Source organism: Cetorhinus maximus, chromosome 2 (assembly GCF_964194155.1).
Source record: "Cetorhinus maximus chromosome 2, sCetMax3.hap1.1, whole genome shotgun sequence".
NCBI classification, from domain to species: domain Eukaryota; kingdom Metazoa; phylum Chordata; class Chondrichthyes; order Lamniformes; family Cetorhinidae; genus Cetorhinus; species Cetorhinus maximus.
In genome coordinates this window covers 68,885,450-68,911,950 of record NC_135880.1, presented here as the reverse complement: position 1 = coordinate 68,911,950, position 26,501 = coordinate 68,885,450, and the positions used below count along the sequence as shown (strand labels likewise).

At 45.3% G+C, this 26,501-nt stretch overlaps 1 protein-coding gene across 2 annotated transcripts in view; it reads left to right on the top strand.

The window, feature by feature from the left end:
- LOC144695016 (solute carrier organic anion transporter family member 3A1-like) overlaps positions 1-26,501 on the top strand; it is a 338,399-nt gene that overhangs the window by 285,453 nt on the left and 26,445 nt on the right. For both annotated transcript variants that reach the window (XM_078565890.1, XM_078565881.1), the window contains 2 exons: positions 11,485-11,683; positions 15,977-16,115. In XM_078565890.1, coding sequence (XP_078422016.1) covers positions 11,485-11,683; positions 15,977-16,115 — 338 coding nt within the window. The remainder of the gene's footprint in view (positions 1-11,484; positions 11,684-15,976; positions 16,116-26,501) is intronic.

Below are 26,501 nucleotides of genomic sequence, written 5' to 3'. Positions count from 1 at the left end.
ACCCAAGGCTGCAACTGGAAATAGTTCATTGGTTCCTTGCAGCAGGACATTTACATTTCAGCGTCGCAAGACTATGGGTTAAACTATTCCAAAAAGCAAAAGGGCTCCTTGATGCTACATTCGGTCAAATGCTGCCTTGATGTCAAGGGCAGTCACTCTCACCTCATCTCTTGAATTCATATCTTTTGTGCATGTCTCTCAGGTTTGCAGAGGAGCATTTTACTAAAGGGTGGTAGACTCTAGTTATGCTGTTTTGTACCAGGCACATTTTCTGGAACAATAAGAATGGACTGAATTTTACGGGCTGCTGTGATCCCCAGTCCCCTGCCTGAAAAGTCCTGGGGGTAGTTGGGGGTTGGGGTGGCAGGTGGGGAGCCCGCCATGCTAAGAGCAACATTAATTGCTTTAAGGTGAGAATTCCATCCTTATTTCTGGAGGAAGTCCTGTCTTAGATAGCTGCTAACCAATCAGATTAGCCGGCAGCTCTGTGCCACCAGCAGTGTTGGCCACTGCTGGAACCACGGGCAGTCCTGAATCCTGTGGAAATGAGACTGACAGGTAAGTCCAGGGTTGAGGGTCTCAGCGAAGGGGTGTTAGTGGAGTGGATGCAATGCTGGGTTCAAGAGCCCAGGGTGAGGGTTAAAGGTGGTGGGGGGGGTTTTGACCTTGGTGGGGTGGGGGCTTGCCTCTGATGGGCACAAGGGGCCCCTAAGGAGAACACCCTATCCCTTGCCTGACACCAGCCCATGCAGTTAAAGCTGCTTTCTACATGGCATGGGCCTGCCCCCATTATGGGTATGACATCGGTGGCAGGACCAGCCCACGCCTCCCCCATCCTTGGTAAAATTTTAGAGAGTTCAGGTGCAGGGGGATAGGTGATGTGAAGGCTGCCAGCTGGGTTTTACACTCCCCACCCTGGCTTCAAACCCACCTGAGGGTGAATAGAAAGTCCAGCCCAGTGTTTTCCAAGATATTATTATTTTGCCCTGGTGAAAGCTTGGAATGTGCACCTTTGTCTTATGATTGTTATTAAATATGGTAAGTTTTGCTTAAATGTGAACATAACAAACATAAGAACATAAGAAATAGGAGCAGGACTAGGCCATTCGGCCCCTCGAGCCTAGGCCATTCAATAAGTTCATGGTTGATTTGATTGTGGCCTTAACTCCACTTCCCTGCCTGCTCCCCATAACATTTGAGTCCTTGTAGATCAAAAACCTATCTAACTCAGCCTTGAATATATTCAGTGACCCAGCCTCTACTGCTCTCTAGGATAGGGAATTCCAAAGACTAACAAACCCTCTGAAACAGGAAGTTCCTTTTCTTCTCCATCTTAATTGGGAGACCTCTTATTCTGAATCTGTGACCCCTAGTTCTAGATTTGCCCATGAGGGTGAAGCATCCTCCCGCCTTCTACCCTGTCAAGCCCCCTAAGAATCTTATATTTTTCAGTAAGATCAGCCCCCCATTCCTAAACTCCAATGAGTATAGGCCCCAACTGCTCAACCTTTCCTCCTAAGACAACCCCTTCATCCCAGGAATCAACCTAGTGAATCTTTTCTACGTTGCCTCCAATGCAAGTACATACCTTCCTTAAGTAAGGAGATGAAAACTACTCAGTACCATTGGTGCAGTCTCACCAATACCCTGTACAGTTGTAGCAAGACTTCTCTATTTTTATACTCCAGCCCCCTTGCAATAAACGACAACATTCAATTTGCCTTCCAAATTACTTGCCATACCTTCATTATCTGAAAAGGAAACATTTTCAGGGGCCAGCAGAAACATGATGGACCAAATGGCCTCCTTCTGAGCTGTAGCCATTCCATGATCCTATCTCCATGCTAACTTTTGTGAATCATGTACAAGGACATCCAGGTCCCTCTGTACCACAATATTCTGCAGTCTCTCTCCATTTAAATAGTATCCTGCTTCTGATTCTGCTTTAGTTGTATCGGCATCGCAGACAAATATCCATATCTATTTTTCCTGCCAAAGTGAACAACCTCACATTTTCCCACATTATATTGCATCTGCCAATTTTTGCTCATGTACTTAGCCTATCTGTATCCCTTTGTGTCTTTCTCATAACTTACTCTCCTACCTATCTTTGTATCATCAGTAAATTTGGCCACTTTCCACTCAGTTCCTTCATTCAAATCATTAATACAGACTGTAGATAGTTGAGAACCCAGCACTGATCCCTAGGACACTCCACTAGTTATGGTTTGTCAACCTGAAAATGACCCATTTATCCCAATTCTCTGTTCCTGTTAGTTAGCCAATCCTCTATCCATACTAATATATTACCACCAACACCATGAGCTCTTGTCTTGTGCAGGAACTTTTTCTGTGGTACCTTATCAAATGGATTTTGGAAATTGACACACACTAATTCTACTGGTTCCCCTTTATCCATCCACCCTGCTGGTTACATCCTCAAAGAACTCTAATAAATTTGTCAAACATGATTTCCCTTTCATAAAACCATGTTGACTCTACTTGATTGTTTTATGATTTTCTAAATGCCCTGCTACTTTATAGTGGATTCAGCATTTTCCCAATGACAGACGTTAGACTAATTGCTTATAGTTGCCTGCCTTCTGTCTCCCACCCTTCTTGAATGGAGGTTTTCTAGTCCACTGGGACCCGTCTAGAATCTAGGAGATTTTGGAAAATTACAACCAATATATTCACTATCTCGGTAGCCATTTCTTTTAAGACCCTAGGATGCAGGCCATCATGTACAGAGAACTTGTCAGCTCTTAGCTTACCTAACAATTTTCCCCAATGATATTGACTCCTCTCTCCCTTTTGCCTCTTGATTTTCTACTATGATTGGGATGCTTTTTGTATCTTCTGCCATGAAGACAGTTGAAACTACTACTTCAAATTCTCTGGTCGGAATTTTCCGTGCCTGTTGGCGTTGGGCGTGCTCAGCGGCATGAGTGGACAATATGGCGAGAAGGCCAGGAATCGTTTCGCAAAGGCGATTGTCCATTCAGCCAGTCGATGGTGGCCTGTGTTCCCTGCCATCAGACGTCGGGAACCTCATTGTAACACATCTTCATATCATTATAAGGCCAACCCGCCGGAATCATCCCCCTCGCCGGATCGTCTGCCCAAGTCGGTGTGATTGCACACCGGCGCAGAACACGTCTTGACGAATGTGACGTGCAGAAGTCGGGACTTACCGCTAGGGCCTTGCTCACATCGCGGACATCTGAGGAGCAGAAGATGCTGGAGCACGACAGCAACAGCACACTGGAGGAAAATCCATGGCATGCTGGGTGGATTCTCATGGACATGGCGCTGCCGCAAAGCAGCGCACGGAAATTCAAAAGTCACCGTTGAGGGTTTGCTCATAATGGATGATAGACGAGGGGGTGAAGAGGAAGGTCTAGTTGCTTTTGGGAGAGGAAGATGGACTGGGGGAAGGGGTGGGGTTGTGGGAGAGGAAGGTCTAGGATCAACTGGGAGAGGAAGAGGTGTCAGGATGGGGTGAGGTTGGGAGGGGTGGAATGAAGGTGTCAGGGGGAGGTTGGGAGGTGGGAAGGAGTATGTGGGGAGGAGGGGCTAACGGGAGAAGACGGCAACTGGGGAGATAGGTGTAAGGGGTGGTGGGAGGCGTAAGGGAAGGAGTTTGGAGGGGGTAAGGAGTGCGGAGAGGGGAGGGAGTCCGGGGGGAGGAATGAGTGTGGAGAGGGGAGGGATTAAGGTTGGGGGAAGAAGTAAGGGTGAAGGAAGGGGAAGGAGTAAGGCTGGAGGATGAAGAAAGGCTGCAGGAAGAAGTAAGGGTGTCTGAAGGAGTCAGAAAGGGGGCAGGAGTAATGCTAGAGGAAGAAGTAAGGCTGGAGGAAAGAGTCAGGAGGGGGGAAGGACTAAGGGTGGCCAGAGTCGGGGGGTGGGGGAGGACTAACTGTGGGGGGAGCCTGGGGTGGGGGAAAGGGTTCCAAGGAGAGAAGTTGTTCCAAGGGGGCAAGAAGTTCCGGGGTGGGGGGAAGGGGTTCGTTGAGGGGGGATAACCAGGTGAATGTGCAAGGGAGGGCTCTGATGAGTCAATGACTGCCTGCTGGGGAGTGAACCAGGGAATGGTGAACCAGAGTGAGGCAGGAGGGTGGGAGGGTGAGGGTTCGACGGTAGCAGTAGAAGGAATAGCGAGGGTGGTTGGTGGGGACTTGGAGGCAGGCACGGACCGTGGGGGTGGGAGGAGGGAGGTCGGGGAACTTAATGCGGATGTGGGTTAGATTTTCGTGAAGGAAAGGAATTCATGTGCACCAGTACATCCCCGAAGGAAAAGGGTTGTGGCTGGTAGGTCATGGAGGGGAGGTGAATGGTGATGCCAAGAGGGTCAACAGTGATGGGGGAAAGGAAATAGGTGACTGGGGAAGGGGAAAAGATGAGGGAGTGCACGAAAAGCTGGATCACGACCATGCTGTCTAAATTGAAAGTGAAACGAGAGTCATGGTGGACAAGATGATGTGCTGTATGGGAGTGTGATCGATGGGTGGGCGGAGCTGCAGGTCAGTTCAGATGGATACTGAGAGTGAACCCCAGCAGGCAGCATTGAAAATGCTCAGGACAGTGAGGTGAGTGTGATATAGGAAGGATCCGCATGCGTGGGAGAGTGCTTGCACGAGGCTCCGAAAGGCCCTGCCACACATACGCTTCACCCTCCGGAATCACTCGTTGGCCATCTGCTCCCTCTGAGGTGACAGAGGACGAGGTTGAGGGGCTCAGAGGCAAAGGGGAGTCAGAGGGAGAGGACAGTCTCAGAGATTCCTGAGTGGATGATCCGGGGTGTCCAGCTGTCGCTGCTCCTCCCTTCCACTGCCCAGGGCCTCGGCCTGACTCTTTGAGGAGAAGGAGCACCTGGAGGGACTTTGAGGTGCCCCGTTTCCTCCTCGTGCTGCCACTGCAGGAACTCACCCATGGCTCCCGCGATGGAGTGCAGGTCTACACAAGTCTCCATATTCTGCTGGGCCAGGGTCTCCATGGCGTCTGTCATCCTCCCCATGGAGACCTTCATACCCGCACAAATGGGCACCATTTCATCAGAGCAGGCAGATGCACCCCTCTGACGTGCCTGCCACCCTGTTAAGGGCTTTAACAGTTCTGCGTGATGTTCCCACGCCTTCTCTTGACTCTCCTGGATGAGTTAGAAGGCCAAATCTAGAGGCTTGTCACTTCACTCCAACCTTCTAGATGCCTCTTCCCCAGCAGTCCTCTGAGTGCCGGGGAGCTCAGCCGAACCTGCCTCCTCCTGCTGAAGACATCTGTCCATGCGGTGACCACCAAATGGTGAACCTGAGCTTGCTCTAGATCTAGGTCCCACCGAGCTGTATGTCTCTGCGCTGGTGGAGGGTGTGGGTAAGCACTGTGACGGGTCTTCCAGGCTGCTTATTTCCAGCTCGTCAATGGAGGAGGTGTCCTCTTGGCTCAAGGTGAGTACCTGGATGGAGCTGAAGGACTGGCTGGCTGAGGGTGTCAGTCGCTTGGCAGAGCTCCCTGTGAACCAAAAGTAGAGATAAGTAGTGCATGGCAGCAAAGTCAAAAGCAGGAGAGAAAGCACTCATGGTTGCATTAAGAGAGGGATGATATGGTGCAGGATCCTCACGAGGGTGTTTGCTACCAACCTCACTGTCGCTGTAGGCACAGTCTATGTCCTCGCCAGTCAACGTGATTGCACACTCCTCAAAGTGAGTGAGGGGCCTCGTGTGGGCCACGCCATCCCCAATCTGGGACCTCTCCCTGCTGATTTGAGCAAGCTTCTCCTGCATGGAAACAGCTGGAGAGAGCGTGAGCAAGACACATGGCACTGCATGGAATGTTCCTGTGGTGAGCGGAACCATGGACAGGATGGGGACGCGAGTTTGAGAGGGTATGAGCCTGATGGAGATTGTGTGTATAGAATTAGTGGCATTGTCTCTTGAGTTGTGAGATCCTTGTGGATGTGTGATGAGATTGTGAGTTGAAGGTGATGAGAAGAGTGAGTTACCCTGGGGGAATGGATGAGACCATTCATCCTGTAGCAGCACTGGGTGGCTGTCCTCTTTTGCAGGGCATTGACACTGACCACCGCTGCCACCACCTCCTATGCTGGATTGGTGATGCAGCTGCCCATCCTATGGCCAGAGTTGGGGTAGAGGACATCACGGTGGGCCTCCACGGTGTCCAAAAGATGCTTGAGGGACGCGTCACTAAACTGGGGGGCTGCAGTCTTTTTGCCTTTCGGGGCCATCCTGTCTTCCATGCGGCAGTCCTGGGCTGGACGCACTGAGAGGTATGCGCACGGCTGCACTTTAAATATGGCTCCCGGCGTGAGAAAGCGGCGAGGTGACTGGCAGGTGAATGAGAGCCGGTCTGCCATGGAAACTGCATGTTTCATGGGAACGCATAATTAATGCCCCGGGTTTGGGATGATACTGTGTGAGAAGCTGCCATTGCAGCTCATGGGTAAAACATCACTTTTCCTGTCCACTATCACATTTAGTGCAAATCTGGGATGATTCTGCCCTCAGTCATTTTCTTGTTTCCCATTAATAATTCCCGAATTTGATTCTTACTGACTGTCTTTCTATTTCTTGCTGGTTTACTCCCATACTCTAATTTGTCCCTCATTATTATTTTTTAATCATTCTTTACTGGTTTCTAAAATTTCCACAATCATCTGTCCTACCAGTAATCTTCATAGGATTGTACACTCTTTTTTTCAATTTGATACCTTTCTTGGTTAGACAGCTTTCTTATAGAGTTTTCTTTCTTAATGGAATATGTCTTTGTTGAGAGTTTTGAAGTATCTCCTTAAATGTTTGCAACTGCCTAGCTACTATCTTACCTTTTAAATATTTTCCTAGACTACTGTAGCTTACTTTGTCACTGTGTCTTCATACCTGTGTAATTGCTTTCTTTCAGTTTAAGACACTTATTTTAGACCCAAGTTTCTCACCCCCCAAACTGAATGTGAAATTCTATCATATTCTGATCACTCTAGCACAGAGGCTTCTTTACTATGAGATCATTAATTAATCCTTTCTCATTACACATTACCAGGTCTAAAATAGGCTGTTTTCTGGTTGGTTCCAGAATGTATTATCCTAAGAACTTGTCCCAAAGACACTCTGTGAACTCATCCTCAAAGCTACCTTTGCCAAATTAATTTATCCAATCTAATCAAAGATTAAAAGCGTCCATGATTATCGCAGTTCTTTTATTACTAGCCCTCGTTATTTTATAATGCATACTCTGTCTTTCAGTGTAGCTACTGTTAGAGGACTGATAACTTACTCCCAGCAGTGACATCTTTCCTTTGCTATTTCTTATCTCCACCCAAATCGATTCTACATCTTGATCTTCCTAGTCAAGCTCATTTCTCACTACTGCACTGATCTCATCCTTTATTAATAGAGCTACTCTACCTTCTTTTCCTTTCTTCCTATCCCTTTGAAATGTCAAATGCCCTTGAATATTCAGTTCCCGGCCTTGGTCACTTTGCAACCACATTTCTGTAACGGTTATCACATCATACCTATTTATCTCAATTTGTGCTATCAGTTCATCCATCTTTTTATGAATGCTGCATGTACTCAGATAAAGAGCCTTTAATTTTTACTAATTTTTCCCTCCTCTGACCCTATTTACTGATGCATTCTTCTGTTTGTATATTCTGTCCTTTCCTGTCACACCCTGATTATCATTCCCCCTATCATTACCCCGTAATGATATAATGTAATGATGTAATTACCTTGTCCTTTCTTGGTAACTTCCTAAATCTCCCCTCATGTGAACCCTTCCCCCCACTTTTTAGTTTAAAGCCTTTTCTACAGCCCTAGTTATATGATTTGCCAGGTCTAAATGACACGAATTTTAAATACCTTGACAGCTCCATTTGACAGGCCCGTTGACAGGTGCTTCTGACAGTTTTGACAGGTCCCTTTGATAGGTGTTCTGACACTTTTGACAGGCATACATAATGAGGTTTGGCTGAGAGCCCAGAAATCTGTTACTCTTGTAAAAACACCTAAGCCTCAGGGAAAACATTGCTTGATTGACAGCTCAGGATCTCTGATATCTGTGGTCAATTTCACAATGCTTATTTATACAAGGTAAAGTGGCTTCACAGGCTTGAAGTTTCTATAACTGATAATTTAAAGGGTCTGGATGATTTTATTGCCTTGTAGTGAAATGACCTTTTTTAACATAGTGGAAAGCAGTGAATTAATTACTTTTTTATAAAGCTTTTTTTAACATATCCAACTGTCACTATAGGATGCATTAGTTCTATACCGTGTATAGTGGATCAATTGGCATGAAATTGCCATAGCTTGGCATCAGGGGCATATGGGGCCGGGGGGGGTGGAGGGCATGAGGTGGCATGGGTAGAGCACGGGGAGTGTGTGGGGGGGTGAGGGAATGTGAGGGGTGAGGACTGGAGTGCCTTTCTATTTTGATTACAACTGGGACAAAGTCTCACAGCTCTGAGATGGGGCTTTTACACAGTCTGCCTTGGCCCCTGTAGCTGCCTCTGTTCTCGTTCCCAGTCGGCTGGCCCGACTGCAGCCTGCACCCGCCCCCGGCAATGAAGATCCCGCCTTTGCGGGAACTTTCTCCTGAGGCAGGAGAGCTGAGCTGGAAATTTTCCCAACTCCCACTACCCATCTCGGTGATGAAAATTCAGGCTCCTAAATTTAGTACTCTGTCTAGCTGTGGTGCTGCATTTGATCAGCAATGTGATAATGTTATAATTGCCGATACAGTTGTAACTCCTTTGCAAATGTGCCTTTTTTTGGCAAGCTATTAGACAATATTGTGACAGTACACTCATCATTTTTAAAAATATATATCTTAATTGTGTAAATATGCCAACTTTTAAAATGTTTATTTTCTGTGCAAAGTTTTCCATTTTTGGAGAAACATGAGGCTGAGTTCTCATTGTCCTTTGCTAAGCTACTGCACCGGGAGTACTGCAGAAGTACTGAAAAACAGGAGATAGATCCACTGGTAAAACCATTACACTTTCATTCCTGCCTTTACTTTTGGCCCTGTCTTAGTCTATAATGGAAAAGCAAAGGCGGAGACCTATTTTGGTGCTTTCAATTGTTGACAACTCCTTGGAATAAATTTTTGATTGGAGTAGGTGGGTGTTAATCTGTCAGGGCAATTCATTCATACCTTATAGAACCCACCCAATTTTAATTCCATTGATTTCAATAGAATGAAAATTGGGCAGACAGTCTGTTCCAACAGATTACTAACAATGGACTGAAGGGGAAAATTGACCCCATTATGTTTTTGAGGTGTTGGGTTGTGCAAGTATTACCTTGCAGCAGGAGAGGCTGTCTGTCATGGTGAAAATCTGGACCATTATTCTATATAACCACCTTTCACATGCTCAAGATATTCCAAAGCTCAAAGCTGTGGTAGCTCAATCATTAAGCATGTTTAAGACAGAAATTGATAGATTTCTGGATACTAATGACATCATGGGATACGGGGATAGTAAGGAAAAATGGTGTAGAGGTAGGTGATTAACCATGACCTGTTGAATGGTTGGCCGGCTGAGTATCCTACTCCTGCTCCTATTTCCTATGTTCCGATGTTCCAAAGTGCTTAACACCTAGGGAAGAATTTTCTGGTCGGCAAGCAAGGGCAGGGCCTGCTCGCCGACACGTAAAATGACATGCGGTGACTTTGGGCGGGCGTCCGGACATCACCGCGCATCATTTAGATTTTCAGTCCGTCTCAGCTGTGCGCCCGCCAAACTGTCAAAGGCCTATTAAGGCCTGTTAAAAACTAATTAAAATAGTTAAATGAGCTGCCCATCCAACCTTAAGGTTGGCGGGCAGGCAAAGAGCCCAGGTGGCCTTCGCATTTTTCATGAAACCTCATCCACAGGCGGGATGAAGTTTTATGAAGTTTTTATAAATTAAATAAAGTTTTCCATTAATGTTCCCTGACATGTCCCAGCTCATGTGACACTGTCACATGAGGGGACATGTCTTATAATATTTTCTTTTCTGTACTTAGCTTTTAAAAACTTTAACTAATCTCCCTCAGGCACCTCTGTGCCTCAGGGAGATTTTTGCACTCTTTCATGTGCATGCGCGAAAGAGCGCAGGTCCCGACTCAAGGAATCCCTCCCACCCTGCCCACACAGGGAGCTCTCAGTGCTGAGCAGGCCTTAATTGGCCCACCCACGTAAAATGGTGGCACGCACCCGATCCGGGGCGCCGATTGGGTTCACGCTCGTTCCCGCCCGCCCCCGCACAACCCCACCGATGGAGGGGAAATTCAGTCCCTAGAGAACTACTTTTGAAGTATATTTATTATTATTAGGAAAACAAGCATGCCAGCCACTTTCAGCACAGCAAGGTTGCACAAATGATAAATTAGACCAACAAATCCCTTTTACAGAGGTATAAATGTTGGCCAGGGCAATTTGCCTGTTCTGCTTTAAATTGTTTTATGGGATCTCTTATATCCACCTGAACAGCAGATGGGGGTCCTAGTTTAATGTCTCATTCAAAGGACAACACCTCTGACAGTGCAACACCTGCTCAGTAATGCTTTGAAATGTCAGTCTAGATTATGTGCTTAAATCCATACTGGAACGTTAACCAACGATCTCCTTACTGAGAAGTAAAAGTCAAGTTAACCTTGCCATTTGTTCTTTTGTTGATGATCTAAATTTTATGTAATTTATTTACTACCTCACTGGCCAGTAATGTAAGGTGGCTCATTTATCCTTCTAGATGCCATGTACATTCATACACAGGGACCCATTCTCTGCAATCAAAAGGAATATATTCAGCCCTTTTTTTGAATTACCTGGAGCTTTGGACACCTACAGTTCCCAGTTGCTTTCTCCTTGGCCAATCAGAGTCGATTTGCCAACCAATCAGTGCCCCATTCCCCTATAATATAAATCGTTGTGATTGTTTGAAATTTGGTATTCTTGTGTTTGTCCTGACGAGTGCAAGACAAAAACTTTAGCAACATGTTTGTCTTTTTCAGCAATATTCAGTGAGAGGAGGCATGTTGGCCTTCCAGCCCAGGCCTCAGGCTAGATCCCGAAGATTTTGAAATAATTTTTTCAACCTCCTTATAAAGTTGCCAACAAGGCACAATCCAGATGTTTCTGGGAGGGTCCCAGTAGCCCTCTCCCTTGAATAGGCAGCCCCTGCTGCTTATTGTGGCTGCCTCCAAGTTGGGAGTATCTATGCAATGCTTCTAGCAGTGTAAGCATATGCCCAGATTATTAAAACTAACAGACCTTTCCCAGTGAGTTTGCCAGATTCAATCATGGTAATTCCCAATGGGTTTCTCCCAGTGCTTGTATCAGATGTTTTGGCAACCGCACATCTTCAGGGGGCCCAGTCTTTGTACCAATAAAAAAAGTACATTTAGCAGGGTTACATATATTATTATGTGGTTTATGTGCTTTGCAAGAGTAGCTCATTGTCTTTACTGTGTTTCTCTTATTAGGAGTGACTGCTGTTCCTTGTGTGTGCCTTGGAATTTTCCTGGGTGGCTTTATGCTGAAGAAAATGAGCCTAACTCCGTTGGGAGCCATTAAAATGACAATGACTGTAAACATGCTGTCAACAGCTACGTATGTTATGTTGCTGTTTCTGGGTTGCGAAACAGGGCCAGTTGCGGGAGCAACAATCACCTATATGAACGGGTAAATGGCACATGGTAACACTGTGGGTTATGATTTTCTTGTGGAATTGTTTGGCATGAGTTCATTTTAAAGTAGCGCCAGACTCTAACTGAGATCATCTGGAGTGAAAACAGTTCACAGTACATGAAACATTTTGCAAATATTCGTTTCTAGCATCAATTTACTTTTTAAATTCCACTTATGTGAGAATGATAAATCTCAAAGTGCAAATTTTCCATTTATTGGTGCTGCTAAGTAATCACTTGTAGATCTCCATTCACCAGATCACCATTACCACTTTGTCAGCAAATCAAGTTCAAAGATTATGGATTGGATTTCCTCAGGTAACTATTATTGGAATAAGATAGCGGAGGAAAATTAAAGGAAATTGGATAGGGAATACTGCCTACCGCCACCTACCAGCACTGGCCTCGATTTCTTGCCCTTCCCTCACTCCTCCGGTCCAGCAGGGAGGATGGCCAGGCGACCCTTCAACATTCCACTGCATGTGAGAGTGTAGTGAGATGAGGCGTGGAAAATCTACGCAATTTCCTTTCCTTTTACCACCAGTGCCACTGATCTCGGGCAGGATGTGGCAGCAGATATCAGGACAGAGGCAGAAACCATCTTCGTTTCTTCTGGTCCCATCCACAACCCTTTTAAGCCTCATTACGGTTCATGTATGGCCACATTCAGAGAGGGAGATGGCGGGGGGAGATGTGGAGGCTTGTGGACAAGTCAAGCCTTTAAATGTTCCTTTCTCATGTTTAGAATTTTTGTGTATTTATAGAGACAGAAGCACCAGGAATTTCCTTGAGTTGCTCCTGTTCCACTGTTGTAACTTGGCTGGAAGTATAACAAAAATCCTGTGTAAAAATGGTAACAATATGAGGAAAATCCGGCCATTTACTTTACGTATTTAAAAAAGCTAAATAGGATCGCCAGCTTTAAAAACTGACACAGCCCAAAAGACTGACAACCCAGAACAGCCCTGACATATGAAAGCAAGCAGTTCCATAGGCTTTGCAACTTAAGCAGAACTATTCCTTCATTTGTATTGGAGGAAAAAAATAAATTCAAAAAAGCCTGAAGGGAAAATCCACCAGTTAAAGGCAAAGGTATATTCCTACAGAGATTGCGGGGTATGCTCCCTGGAACATTTAACATTTTTATATCAAAAATAATGCATTCTGGTTCATTTTAAACATTTTACACTTCACAATTATTAGATTTTTAATCTAACAAGAGAAAAACAAACTCATATTTTGAATTTCACAAACCAATTATTCCTTACCTGAATGTTATCTCAGCAACCACTCTCCCATTATGCAACCCTCCATCTGATTTCGAAAGGTGCTTTACCATCTCCAGATCCAGTTCACAGATGCTGAAGCCCAGCCAACTTCTTTCCCTTTCAAAGTCCGGCCCCTAAACTTGTTAGCGCTCAAAACCAGGCATGAATCTGGTGAAAGGCAGTAATGGCACACTGACACGGAGAGTCTCAAGGAACAATCTAGATTTATTCTCAGGCTTCAATAGAATAATTCAGGCAAGATTCAGGCATCCAGAGCCCCGACATAGCTCATCTAGCGGGACCTCATCAATGTTTCCCCATTGCGAAGTCTCAGGCAAATTTGGGGGGTGGAGGTGTTTGGAAGGGGAGGAGAAGGGAGGGGAAGGTGGCAATATGGGATGGAGAGGAGAGGGGAGGATGGACTGGCTGGCGTCCACCATTGTTTTGTGGAATTCAGAGGTGTACGCATATTAACTCAGTACAAAATAAGCATCAAATCATGGACTCCTCCTAGTCTATTTGGATCAGTAAAGAGCTGAGTTACTTATAGGGAGACTGCTGCAGCTTTGATTTGTGAGGGTGTGTAAGGGAGCAAAATAATAAACTTTGAGAAATATCTTGCTAAACAACCTACTCTATTTTGCTGTTGCTTGAGGGTTGCTACATTTTATGCCTTGGCATTTTGATTTATTGCTGGAACAACCCATAACTCTCCCTGATGCAATATTAAGGCCTCTACTACAGTTGGAAAACCAATCTGCAGGTAGTTTTATGAAATTAAGCAACACAATATCTGTGTGCTCTGCTGAGAATATGGGAATATATAGAATGAGAATATAATAACAGAATATAATTATATAAGAACCTTGCAAAACAGAAAAAGAAACATACAGAACAATACATAATGCCATGGTTGCTATCTGCCTAATTTTTTTTATTCCTGGGATGTGAGCATCGCTGGCTAGGCCAGCATTTATTGCCCATCCCTAATTGCCCTTGTTCAGAGGGCAGTTTTAAGAGCCAACCACATTGCTGTGGATCTGGAGTTACACATGGGCCAGACCAGGTAAGGACAGCAGATTTCCTTTCCTAAAGGGCATTAGTGAACCAGTTGGGTTTTTATGACAATCTTTTCATAGTCATCATCAGACTTTTAATTCCAGATCTTTATTGAATTCAAATTCCACCATCTGCCGTGGTGGGATTCAAACCTGGGTCCCCAGAGCATTACCCTGGGTCTCTGGATTACTAGTCCAGTGACAATACCACTACATCATCGTCTCCCCACGATTAAGTTCAAGAGCTAATTTGCCATCTACTCCTGCTCCTATTTCTTGTGCTCTTGTGACATTAATAATAGCCCTTAATTTACATTGACACTGGGAGGCACTTGTGCCAGATGGTTTTGTTTGGAACCATGTTCATTCCTGCCACAAGTATTGTTTACTGTGACAGTGTGTTATGTCAGCCAGTTACACTTATTTAGCTTTGATTAAAAGGGTAGGTAAAATTGCAGGTGTTGTTTATTTTGCTACATATAATAATTATGCTGCATTCCCATCGGGAACAATATACCAGCACGGTATTTTTTATAACTTTGCCAATGCACTCTCCATGATTGCAAATGAAAGGGGTGACATTCGACCACATTGCACCCAATTCTTGGAAATTGGAAAACTGGTGCAAAGAAGTCCAAGTTAAGGGACCAACATACCACACGCGAGTAATGCCTGGGAAAGACATGCACCACCGTATTTGTCCAGGTACTGTTGAGGTGTTCCTGGAGGCCTCTTCAAGAAGAATCTAGACACTTGGAATATGCTAATAAGGGACCTATAGTCTGTTTTAGAACCAAAATTGGAAAGTTGTTTTTACTAAATGTAACAGACATCTTTAGTCTATAAATACAGACAAGTGGACACTGAACCCAAAACACAAACCGAGTAAAATATGGATGGCTGCCATGCATGGAGGTGTGCACCTGTATCAATGCTTTTTATTGCCAGGCTGTGTAAGGCTGTCTCGTCAGAAAACATACAGCTCCACTTACTTCATGGAAGTGAATTAATTTATGGCTAAGGGACACAATAGAAACACTTCTCACAACTGAATTACACCTTAACTCATCACACATCTTGACAAGCTGATTGAGAATCTCTGCATTTTCCTTCCCCTGCCATATACTATGAATAGGAAACAATAGAATTGTGAACTCATCCGTAATAACAGGAGTTTGGTTTAACTAGGAGGCAGAGCACTTCTGTTGAGGTAAGATGGATGGAATGTAAAACACACCATTTAGCTACCTGACCAAGTCATGTTGGAGCTGATCAGTCAAGAAGAGTAAACAATGAATCCATGACAATACCATTCGAAATCCAAATGTTCTGTCTACCATAAGATTACCAGCTCTATGGTAAACTGAAAATTTGGTTCAGTCCCCTGAGGTTTTCTATTCATTCTTGGGAGAAAATTAACCCCTTTCATTACCTCCTGTTCCAGAGTTTGGATCTCAGGTCCAGCTTTCTACTCATCCCACTCAGCAACTACTCACATGGGTAAACAAGTTCCCTGCTTGTACTTGAACCTGTGTTAAACCTTTCTTTCTATTTTACAAGGCCATTTACAGATGATCTGTCACTTGAACAAATGAATTGCAGTTAGTGGAGACTGCATAAATCAAGTGTGCTGCTCTTGAATGTAGATTGTATAATAGAGAAAAATATTGACCTCAACATAAAGCTACCATCATTGGAAACAAGCTAGAGAAAAGATTCATACAGTTAGCCTGACACTGTCTTAACCTGTAAGACTGTTGAGGACAGCATCAACTTGCTCAGCGATTCTAGTATAGTAATCACATTCCTACTATTTCTGGAACATGTAGAAATTGTATGTTTGCAGCATCTAGGCTTGGCTGCATAGGAATGTCCAAATCGATTGGCAGCCTTGTGAGGGTTTAAACACAACTTTTAGTTTCTGAACATTTTCTCACTTGTGATTTCTTAAATTTTTTTCAGCTCTTTCACTGGGTTTCAAAGGAATCTAACTGTACCATGTAACGAAAATTGTGGCTGTACAAAAGAAACCTTCAACCCAGTCTGTGGGTCTGATGGCATCACCTACCTGTCCCCATGTTTTGCAGGATGCACTGACAAGGTGAAAATTCTCTTTTTCCATGCTCTTTCGTGTACTTATATTTAAAAAACTGAACAGAAAATTTCCGCTAATAATGCCCGCTGGGAATGGTGTAATAAAAAGCAGGACATGAAAGTTGAGCTGCATTATGGATGTTTCAACCTGCACAGCATGGCACATAATCATTTTGATTTGTACCATAAGACTGGATGAGGCCATGACTACCCTGGCGGATGCTGTTCCAGGACCCGCCTCAAAGATGAGGGGGCAGAATTTAACATAAGTGATGGTGTGAAATGGATAATAGTATGAAATGGGTAATAGTGAATTGATAGCCTTATAACATCACTCCTGATTTTTATTTCTATGCCATAGCATCTGCAAAGGTATGCCTAGTCTTACCAGCCATTCCTTGTCTAAACAAATGGAAGTGGGGCCATGACCGGCACCGTGGAGATTGGTGGGAGCAGCGGAATTAGTGGGTGCTGAGGCCTCACTCCATTGTTTTTGGACAAGGGGGTGCAGTTAACCAGGCAATCCTGGTGCCAGTCGGCTACAACCCATATTTGCAGTGTCAGTGATTGGGGAATGGGGAGGATCATGGATGCCATAGGTGCATGTCTGCACTGCTAAAGGCCTGTCCAAGAAAGCTTGTACCTGACCCTACAGCCTTTGGCTGGAGTTCTGTGGTGTGCATGAACTTGACCAAACTCTCACACTCACAACTGGGCCCAGATTTTTTTTAAAAATTCACCGACCTTCAAAATTAGCAGAGGCAACTGAGAGAAGGAAAAAAGGCAAGGTTTGAAGTTATAAGAAAGGCTCAAATAGATTATTAAATTAGCTTTCTGAAAAAATGTAATAAATTAGAAAAATAAAAATGTTCCAGATAGAGAATGAGAAAATGAATTGGGGAAGGAGCAAGGTGGTAGAATTAAAATGTTCCAATTTTTAATTAAAATTCTATTTTACATTTTTAATGCTTAAGGTTATTATTACTGTAATAAAATGATTCCTCACATCTGAATTGCTTTTTTCCCCCATAATATTACTTTTGCTTTCAGCATCACACTGAAAATTGTCAGGCCTTGGTAAGAAGTCATCATGGTAGGGAAAAAAAGTTAACCTTCCCATGCCCATTAACACTGGAGTTCATGCAGTGCTGATTTTATGCCTGTAGATGTATAGGTTTCCCTCCCATCACCATCACCAGCTTCATGTGACGCTGTCACATGAGCAGGGACATGTTATGAATGAAATCTAAAAATTTTTATTTAATTTTTAATTACTGTTGGAAACGTCAGCCGTCCATGGATGAGGTTTCCTAAAAAATCCATCACCTGCCCGCCAACCATAAGATTGGACAGGCAGCGAAAAAATTTCATTTAATTATTACTTTAATGGCCTTAATAGGCCTGTTAATTGTCGGCGGACGTGCTGCCAACTCCCGTGCATTCCCACTGACCGAAATATCACATGAGTGCACGATAACGTCGGGACACTCGCCCAACGTCATCGTGTCTCATTTTACATTCATTTGGGTAGGGCGCGCACCTGCCCAATGAGCGTATTGTTCTGCCCATAATTGTTGAGGTTATTTGCCATCAATGCAACAATACTGTCTTAATCCATAACAATAACATCAATGATTTACAGTGGCTTTCTCGAATGACATAGCAGTTACAGAACACAAAAATATTGAGCAAATGCTAAGCAATCATTCCTGCCTGTCAAACTATACACATTAAGATCTCTAGATATGGCTCCATCATCAATGGGATGAAAGAAAGTCCCTCCATCCACACCCAGGGCTCCTGGTTTTACTTTGCAACAATGATGATATTCTCCATTTTGGTTGTAATTTTTTGTGTATCTGAAAATGGCAAACATGTTTGTTTTTGTTTTAGGTGGAGCACATTTATAAATATGGCCCTGTAACTTCCATGCTCCAGGGTGTGGTAAAGATGTGCTGGCAAACTCCCCACCCCCTCCATCTCGGCCCGGAAATCCCCCAGTAAGATTTAGACAGGTTAGGAGAATGGGCAAAGAAGTGGCAGATGGAATACAATGTGGGGAAGTGTGAGGTCATGCACTTTGGTAGGAAGAATAGAGGCATAGACTATTTTCTAAATGGGGAGAGAATTCAGAAATCTGGAGTACAAAGGGACTTGGGAGTCCTAGTCCAGGATTCTCTTAAGGTTAACTTAAGTAGTTAGGAAGGCAAATGCAATGTTGGCACTTATTTTGAGAGGACTAGAATATAAAAGCAGGGATGTGCTGCTGAGGCTTTATAAGGCTCTGGTCAGACCACATGGGCCCCGTATCTCAGGAAGGATGTGCTGGCCCTGGAGAGGGTCCAGAGGAGGTTCACGAGAACGATCCCAGAAATGAAAGGCTTAACATATGAGGAATGTTTGAGGACTCTGGGTCTATACTCGATGGAGTTTAAAAGGATGAGGGTGGAATCTGATTGAAACTTACAGAATACTGAAAGGCCTGGATAGAGTGGACGTGGGGAAGAAGTTTCCATTAGTAGGAGAGACTAGGACCTGAGGGCACAGCCTCAGAGTAAAGGGAAGACCTTTTAGAACAGAGATAAGGAGAAACTTCTTTAGCCAGAGAGTGGTGAATCTATGGAATTCATTGCCACAGAAGGCTGTGGAGGCCAGGTCATTGAGTGTATTTAAGACGGAGATAGATAGGTTCTTGATTGGTAAGGGGATCAAAGGTTACGGGGAGAAGACGGGAGAATGAGGTTGAGAAACTTATCAGCCATGATTGAATGGCGGAGCAGACTTGATGGGCCGAATGGCCTAATTTCTGCTCCTATGTCTTATGGTCTTATGGTAAGGATTGCACAGCAATTGCTCGGGAAGTTCAAACTTCTGTTGGGCAATTGCCCTGCAATGGAAAGCATCTGAAAGTATAATATAAATCACAAACTTCAGAAAATTCAGACTATCTTATGCCAATAGTTACCCAGAAAATGTTAGAAGAGTTAAAACCACTTTCAGCTCCTGGGTAACTATAATACTGATGTCACCCCACCCCCCACACCCCCCCCCCCCCCCACCCCCCACCAATCCAACCACCCCAGGGACTCCCTCAACATGCCTGATCCTCCACCAGACTCTCCCACACCTGCAAACACCCTTGTGACCCCCCCAACTGCACCCCTGACCCCCCTACAGGGACTCCCTGCACACCCCCAACTTTCTATAAGACCCCCTACCCCTGCCTACTCTCCACTCCCCCCCAGTGACCACCACTCCCGACCCCCTGCCCCTCGCACTGACCACCCCCACCACCTGACCCCACCCACTGACCCCCCAACCCACTTACCACCCTCACCGACTACCCAACCAGGCTTCACTGACCACACCCCCGACCACCTGACCCCCCCCCACTCACCATCCACCCACTGACCATCCTCTGACCACCCGACCCCCCCCCACCACTGACCACCCCTCAACCACCTGACCCCCACCCCCCCATTAACCCCCGTTCCCACTGATCACCCGACCTCACCCCCTACTGACCACCTGATCCCCAGACCCCACTGACCATGTACCCCCGATCACTCAACACCCCGACTGACCACCTGACTCCCACTGATCACCCGAACCCAGCCTCCACTGACCACGCACCTCCCGACCACCTGAGCCCCAAACCCCCCATTGGCCACCTGAATCCACCCAAACCCCCCGATCCCCCCCTGCCCACTGACCACCCGATTTCCCCTTACCAACCAACTGATCCCCTACCCCCCAAACCCCAATCCTACCCACTTACCTGACAAAGTTACCTTCTCATTGGCTTCTCAAAGTGGCTGGACCTTTAAACTTACCTGCTTTACGGCAGCCAGTGCTGTAAAAAAGGGGGCGTGGCTTCTTTACCACCGACTCTCCTGCTCTCGACACAAGGCCTTGGGCACCTGCTGCACTATACTGATCTGGCCTGGTCTGAATAGGAAGGTCTGGCGAGAAAGGAGCAGCTGGGTTTCAAAGTAAAAAACTAGGAGCGGAGTGGGAATCCACAAACAATCACTCGTGTGCCGGGATTTTCCGGCCCCGTCGTGGGTGAGGCGCTGGCCCAGCCAGAAGTCTATTGACTTGCGGTGGGACCAGAAGATTGCGGCAGCGGGTGGGTGCAGAAAATCCCGCCAGTGGTGTGGGAATCCACAAACATTCATTCAGTGGCAGCACCGTGTACCATCTACGAGATGCACTGCAGGAACTCAACAAGGCTCCTTAGGCAGCACCTTCCAAACCCACAACTACTACCATCTAGGGCAAGGGTAGCAGATTCATGGGAACACCACCACCTGGAAGTTCCCTTCCAAGCCACTCGTCATCCTGATTTGGAAATATATCACCGTTCCTTCACTGTCGCTGGGTCAAAATCCTGGAAGTCCCTTCCTAACAGCACTGTGGGTGTACCTACACCACTTGGACTGCAGCGGTTCAAGAAGGCAGCTCACCACCACCTTCTCAAGGGAAATTAGGGATGGGCAATAAATACTGGCCTAGCCAGCGACGCCCACACCCCATGAATGAATAAAAAAAATTTGACTCTGATTGCCACTTCTTGGAAGTTATGGGCCTTTGTAACAACTAAATCTGCATAATTTTGGAATTAATTATTATTTTATGATAAAACATCTTCCATTGAAATTAATCAACTTTTAGGATAGTGTATATGCACCTTAGTTAAATATTTTTGAAATTTATTAAGTATTTTCAGATTAAATCTTAAAGCTATTTTCTTTCGCGTACTATACTTCCATCATGTCATCAGAATAGGAAGTGGTTTGCTATATCTGACTAATCAGCCCTTTCTCAGAAATTTCTCTCGCCTATCAGTTATGAGTTATTTTACTGAAATGTCCTGCTTGTTTCCAACTGATTTCTAAATGACAGCTAAGAATGAGACATGCTATTTCTGGGTTGGGAAGGGCAGAAATTGGGAGCATCACCTGCTGAGATCCACAGGATTTTTCTGGATTAGACTATTATCTGAAAAGGAAGAATGTTCAGGGTTATGGGGAGAACACATGGAAATGGAACTAGGCAAATAGCTCAGTTGGAGAACCGGTGCAGACGCAATGGGCCAAATGGCCTCCTTCTGCACTGTAACAATTCTGCGATTCTGTGATTTCTGCCCCACTTAGACTCCTCCAAAAATGATTTGGTGGGAGGGTTGGGGGTGGAGTGGTGCTAATGTGGTGGCCGGCACTTGTTAAGCCCTTTCCCTTTGCTGTCAGACTCTGGGGGAATTCCATTACATTCTCTACCCCAGAGAGCTGTGAAAAATCAATCACTGAGCATGTTCAAGTCAGAAATTGATAGATTTCTGATTATGAATGACATCAAGGGATGTGGGGATCAAGGGGAAAATGTATATGTACCAACAGTCATGATCTGTTTGAATGGCAGAGCAAGCTCGATAAGCTGAATGGCTTACCCCTGTTCCTATTTCCTATGTTTACATCATACTTTTAACATAGCAAAGCCTTCCAAGCTGCTCCACGGCAGAGTAAATAAACAATACCTGACACCCAGCCATAGAAGGGCTTCTTTAAAGAAGTAGGTTTAAGGAACATTTTGAAGGAGGATAGAGGTAGAGAATGAGGAATGGGAGGGAATTCCAGAGTTTAGATTCTAGGCAGCTGATAGCATGACTACCAATGCTGGTGTGATCAAATTCGGGCATGCAGAAGAGGCCAAGATTAGATGAATGCAGAGATATCGGAGAATTGTAGAGTAGGAGCAGATTAAGGAGATCGGGTGGAGTGAGGCCGTAGAGAGATTTGAGAACAAGGATGTGAAATTGAAAATCAAGGTGTTGTTTGACCTGAAGCCAAAGTAAATCAGCAAGCACAGGGGTAATGGGTGAATAGGACTTGGTGCAAGTTAGGATATGGGCAGCAGAGTTTTAGAGATTTGATGGTGATGTTTATGAAGAGTGGAAGATGGAAGGCCATTCCTGGACTACTTCAAGAATTCTGACCTGAATGTAACTCTCCGTGGATCTATGCTGCCTCTTTCAAAAGTGCTAGACATGTTGGACAGCAGAAGTCAGTCCAGAATGCAGGTCCTGGATATTGCTGCTGGAAAAGAAGGTTTTTTTCAGCCTACTCTTTGACCCATTAGGGCTTCTAGATTTCACCCTTGCCCTGACCCCATTTGGGTCAGTGTTTTACATAGCCATATATCTCCGTTGCTTTTGAAGTGTAGTCACAGGTATAATGTAGGAAACTGTAAGAACATTAATGTCAGAAAGGCGGAACCAGTAAAAGAAATGGTGCAGAATGTAAAAGGAAACAACCTCCAGGCTTTCGAGCTTCTCCTGCAGCATAGTACCCCAGGGACCTCCCCAAACTGGAGCCCAGGCTGACCAACCAGGCTGACTCTGGGCAGTTAATCTGTCATGAAGAAAAGTTGTACACTGTGGTGTTAAAACTGTACAATATGTGGAGAAACCTAGACTTCCAGGTTTCCCGTCCGAAAATTCACCCCCACCCCATCCTATTCAATACAGACTTCTGCCACTGCAACATAAGGGGAGGTGGTGGCATAGTGGTATTGTCACTGGACTGATAATCCAGAAACCCAGGGTAATGCTCTGGGGACCTGGGTTCAAATCCCACTCACGTCAGATGGTGAAATTTGAATTCAATAACAATCTGGAAATTAAAAGTCTGAAACCATTGCTGATTGTTGGCATCTGGTTTCCTAATGCCCTTTAGGGAAGGAAATCTGCTGTCCTTACCTGATTTGGCCTACATGGGATCCCAGACCCACAGCAATGTGGTTGACTCTCAAATGCCCTCTGAACAAGGGCAATTAGGAATTGATGTATATCCCATCATGTGCCACACAAACAAATTTCCCCCCAATATCTTTCATCATCAAGAGGGCTCTAGCTTTGGACAGCCTTCCTTTCTCCCTCATGGGAATGTGTCTGTACCCAAATCATTGCCTCTTTGAAATAACTAGACAGCCCTTCAAAAGATCCAGAACAGATCGAATGGTTTCTTTCTGTCTTGTACAATTCTATGATTCTATAAGAACAAAAGAAGAGGAGCAGGAGGGGCCAATATGTCCTCTTGAGCCTATGCCCCATTCAATGAGATCAGGGTTGATCATCTCCCTGCTCAATCCCATATCCTTTGATTCCCATAATGTCCAAAAATCTATTGATCTGTAGCCCCCTGGGGTAAAGAATTCCTAAGATTCACTACCTTCTGAGTGAAGAAATTTCTCCTCATTTCAGTTCCAAATGGCTGAACCTTATCCTGAGAATATGGGTGGAATTTTCCATGTCTGTTAGCGTTGGGCATGTTTGGAGGCATGAGCAGACAATATGGCGAGAAGGCCAAAAATTGGTTTCATGACATCATGAAACCAGTTTGCAGTCATTCACTCTGCTCCTCAATGGCAGGCTGCATTTCCCACTGTTGGACATCGGGAACATCATTGTAATACATCTGCATATCATTATGAGCCCAGCTCACCGGAATCATCCCACCACACTCTATCATCTGTGCACCTGGCGAGCTACACTTTGCTCATAACTTTGAGGTTTGTTTGTCTACCTTGCTTCAGGCAGCACTTACAGTTGTCTGCACCAGGCTTCGCAGACAGCACCACATCACTTTTATGGGGGCTCACGGGCATGTCTCTACCTGCCAGACCAGCCATAAGGCAGGGGTGACTTTTCAACGGCTGCAGGGCTAGGGCTTGCTTAGTGAAGGGGGAGAAGTGGCCTCAGGCAAGGGAAGAGTCTTCAGGGCAAGGGCTGTACTGGGAAAGGAGGGTATCCCAGGGCGTGTGTGGGGGCACACGTTGATCTGTGCAAGTGGCCTCAAGATGATGAGGGCTGAGGAGGCAGTCTCCAGAGGAAATGAGGCCAGATGGAGATGTGAGGGCGTGTGTGAGAGAGTGAGCGGTGATGTCCCTTGAGCTGGCAGTGAATGAGATGCCAGTGAATGTGTGATGGGCTTGAGTGTGTGAGTTTAGAGTGATGAGTTGGCTGCCGTACCCTGGCTGCAGGGATGAAATCATTCATCCTCCACCTGCGTTGGATGGCCAACCTCTTCTGTGCAGCGTTGGCTTGATCACCACTGTCATCGCCTACCAAGCTGGAATGGTAGTGGTGCTGCCCCTCCTGCGGCCAGAGCGGTGTAGAGGACATCACGGCGAGTCTCCATGGCATCCAAAAGGCACTCGAGGGGCACATCATGAAACCAAGGGGCACAGTCTTCATGCTTTTCGGGGCCATGTCTTCTCTGCAGCAGTCCTTGGCACAGCTGCACTTTAAATGTGATGCCCGGCATGATGAAGCAGCAAGGTTATGGTGCGGCAGGCGAATCGGAGGCCACCCAGCATTGAAACAGCGTGTTTCCCAGGAATGCATGATTAATGAGGCAGGATTGTGACAATACAGTGTGAAAAGCCGCCATTGCGGCCGGCAGGTAGAATGTCCTTTTTCCTGCCCGCTACCACACATAGTGCAAATCTGGGTCGATTCCACCCTGGTTCTAAACTCCCCAACCAGAAAAACAGTCTCTCAGCATCTAAAATAAAAGCAAAATACTGTGGATGCTGGAGATCTGAAACTGGAGAACCGTTCTGAAGAAGAATAGTATTGGACGTTAACTCTGTTTCTCTCTCCACAGATGCTGAGTATTTCCAGCACTTTCTATTTTTATTTCAATTCTCTCAGTGTCTATTAGAATCTTATCCATCTCAATGAGAGAGATCCCCTCTGCTTCTTCTAAACTCCGGAGTACTTAAGCCCATTCTATTCAACCTTTGCTCATAGTTTAGTTCTCAGCTAAGGAATCAATCTGGTGAACCTTTGTTGTACCCCCTCTGACCAAGTATTTCCTTCCTTGAGTAAGGAGATCAAAGAGTATGCAGACAGTATGCAATACTCCAGATGTGGTCTTAGCAGGGCTTCTTTACACTTCAACCCCTTGCAATAAAGATTTATTTTTTTCTCTTTCATGAGATGTGGGCGTCCCTGGCTAGGCTGTTGTTGGTCATCCCTAATTGCCCTTGAGAAGGCAGTGGTGAGCTGCCTCCTTGAACCACTGCAGTCCCTCTGGTGTAGGTACACCCACAGTGTTGTTAGGAAGGGAGTTCCAAGATCTTGGCTAAGTGACAGTGAAAGGAACGGTGATATAGTCCCAAGTCAGGATGATGTGAGGGTATTTGCAGGTGATGGTGTTCCCGTGGTGTTCCTAACATACCATTTACCTTCCTAATTATTTGATCTACCTGCATGTTAACTTTCTATGACTTGTGTACAAAGACACTCAAAGAAAGCACTTACTAGTTTCTCATCTTTTTAAAAATTCTTCTTTTCCATTTTTCCTACCAGGGTGGACAATTTCACACTTTGCCACATTCCATTCTATCGAGTATTTCCCTGTCCAATCGCTTAACTAGCCTACATCCCTTTATAGTTTTTTTATGTCCTCCTGACAGCTTACTTTCCCACCTGGTTTCGTATTGTCAGCAAAATTTGATATAAGACACTCAGTCGCCTCATCTAAATCCTTGATATTGATTGTAAATAGCTGAGACCTAAGCACCAATCCTTGTGGTGCCCTGCTATTGCAAAAATTGACCTTTTTTCCTAATCTCTGTTTTCTGTCTCTTAACCAATCTCACTGACCTATATTAGATTCCTGCTTTCCAATGCATTAAATAAAAAATTCACATCCTGATTTTAAATTTTTCTATAGCATTGCGTCCACCCTATCACTGCAGTCTGCCCCAGCCTTATAACTCCCTAAACAATCCTCCTCCCCCTGACTATGGTCTTTTGTACATCTCTCCCTCCTTTCAACCCTTAGTTAGCAGCAGAGTCTTCCATTGCATAAATCCTAAGTTTTGGAATTCATCCCTAAATCTCTCTGCCTTCTTTGCCTTTAAAACTTTCTTGAAACCTTTAGCCAAGACTTTGGTCACTTTTTAAAACAACTCTCTCTGCCTGTGTCCATTTTTCTTACACTTCTCTGTGTAAAAATGCTGGGACATTCCATAGGTTAAAGGTGCAATATTAAAGCAAGTTAATGGCCCAGATCTTCCAGTCTCCATATTGTCAGAGACCGAACTGCATATGACCCAGAATGCATGTTGGGACCCTGTGGAAGTCCTGGCTCACTGAACTATGTGGGAATTGCCCGAGAAGTTTGAACTTCCAACTGGCAGTTCCCCTGCTCCCCCGGGTCCTCCGCGTATGTTTGACTCTGAGTTAAAGTCAGAGACTTTGGACAGTTCCGCAGGACTTATCTGAATTAACAGATTAAAACCTAGTCTAACTCCTGGGTAACTACAGAACTGACCTCCCTGAATCACTCACACTGATCCCCTGACTACCCCGCCCTCCCACCGA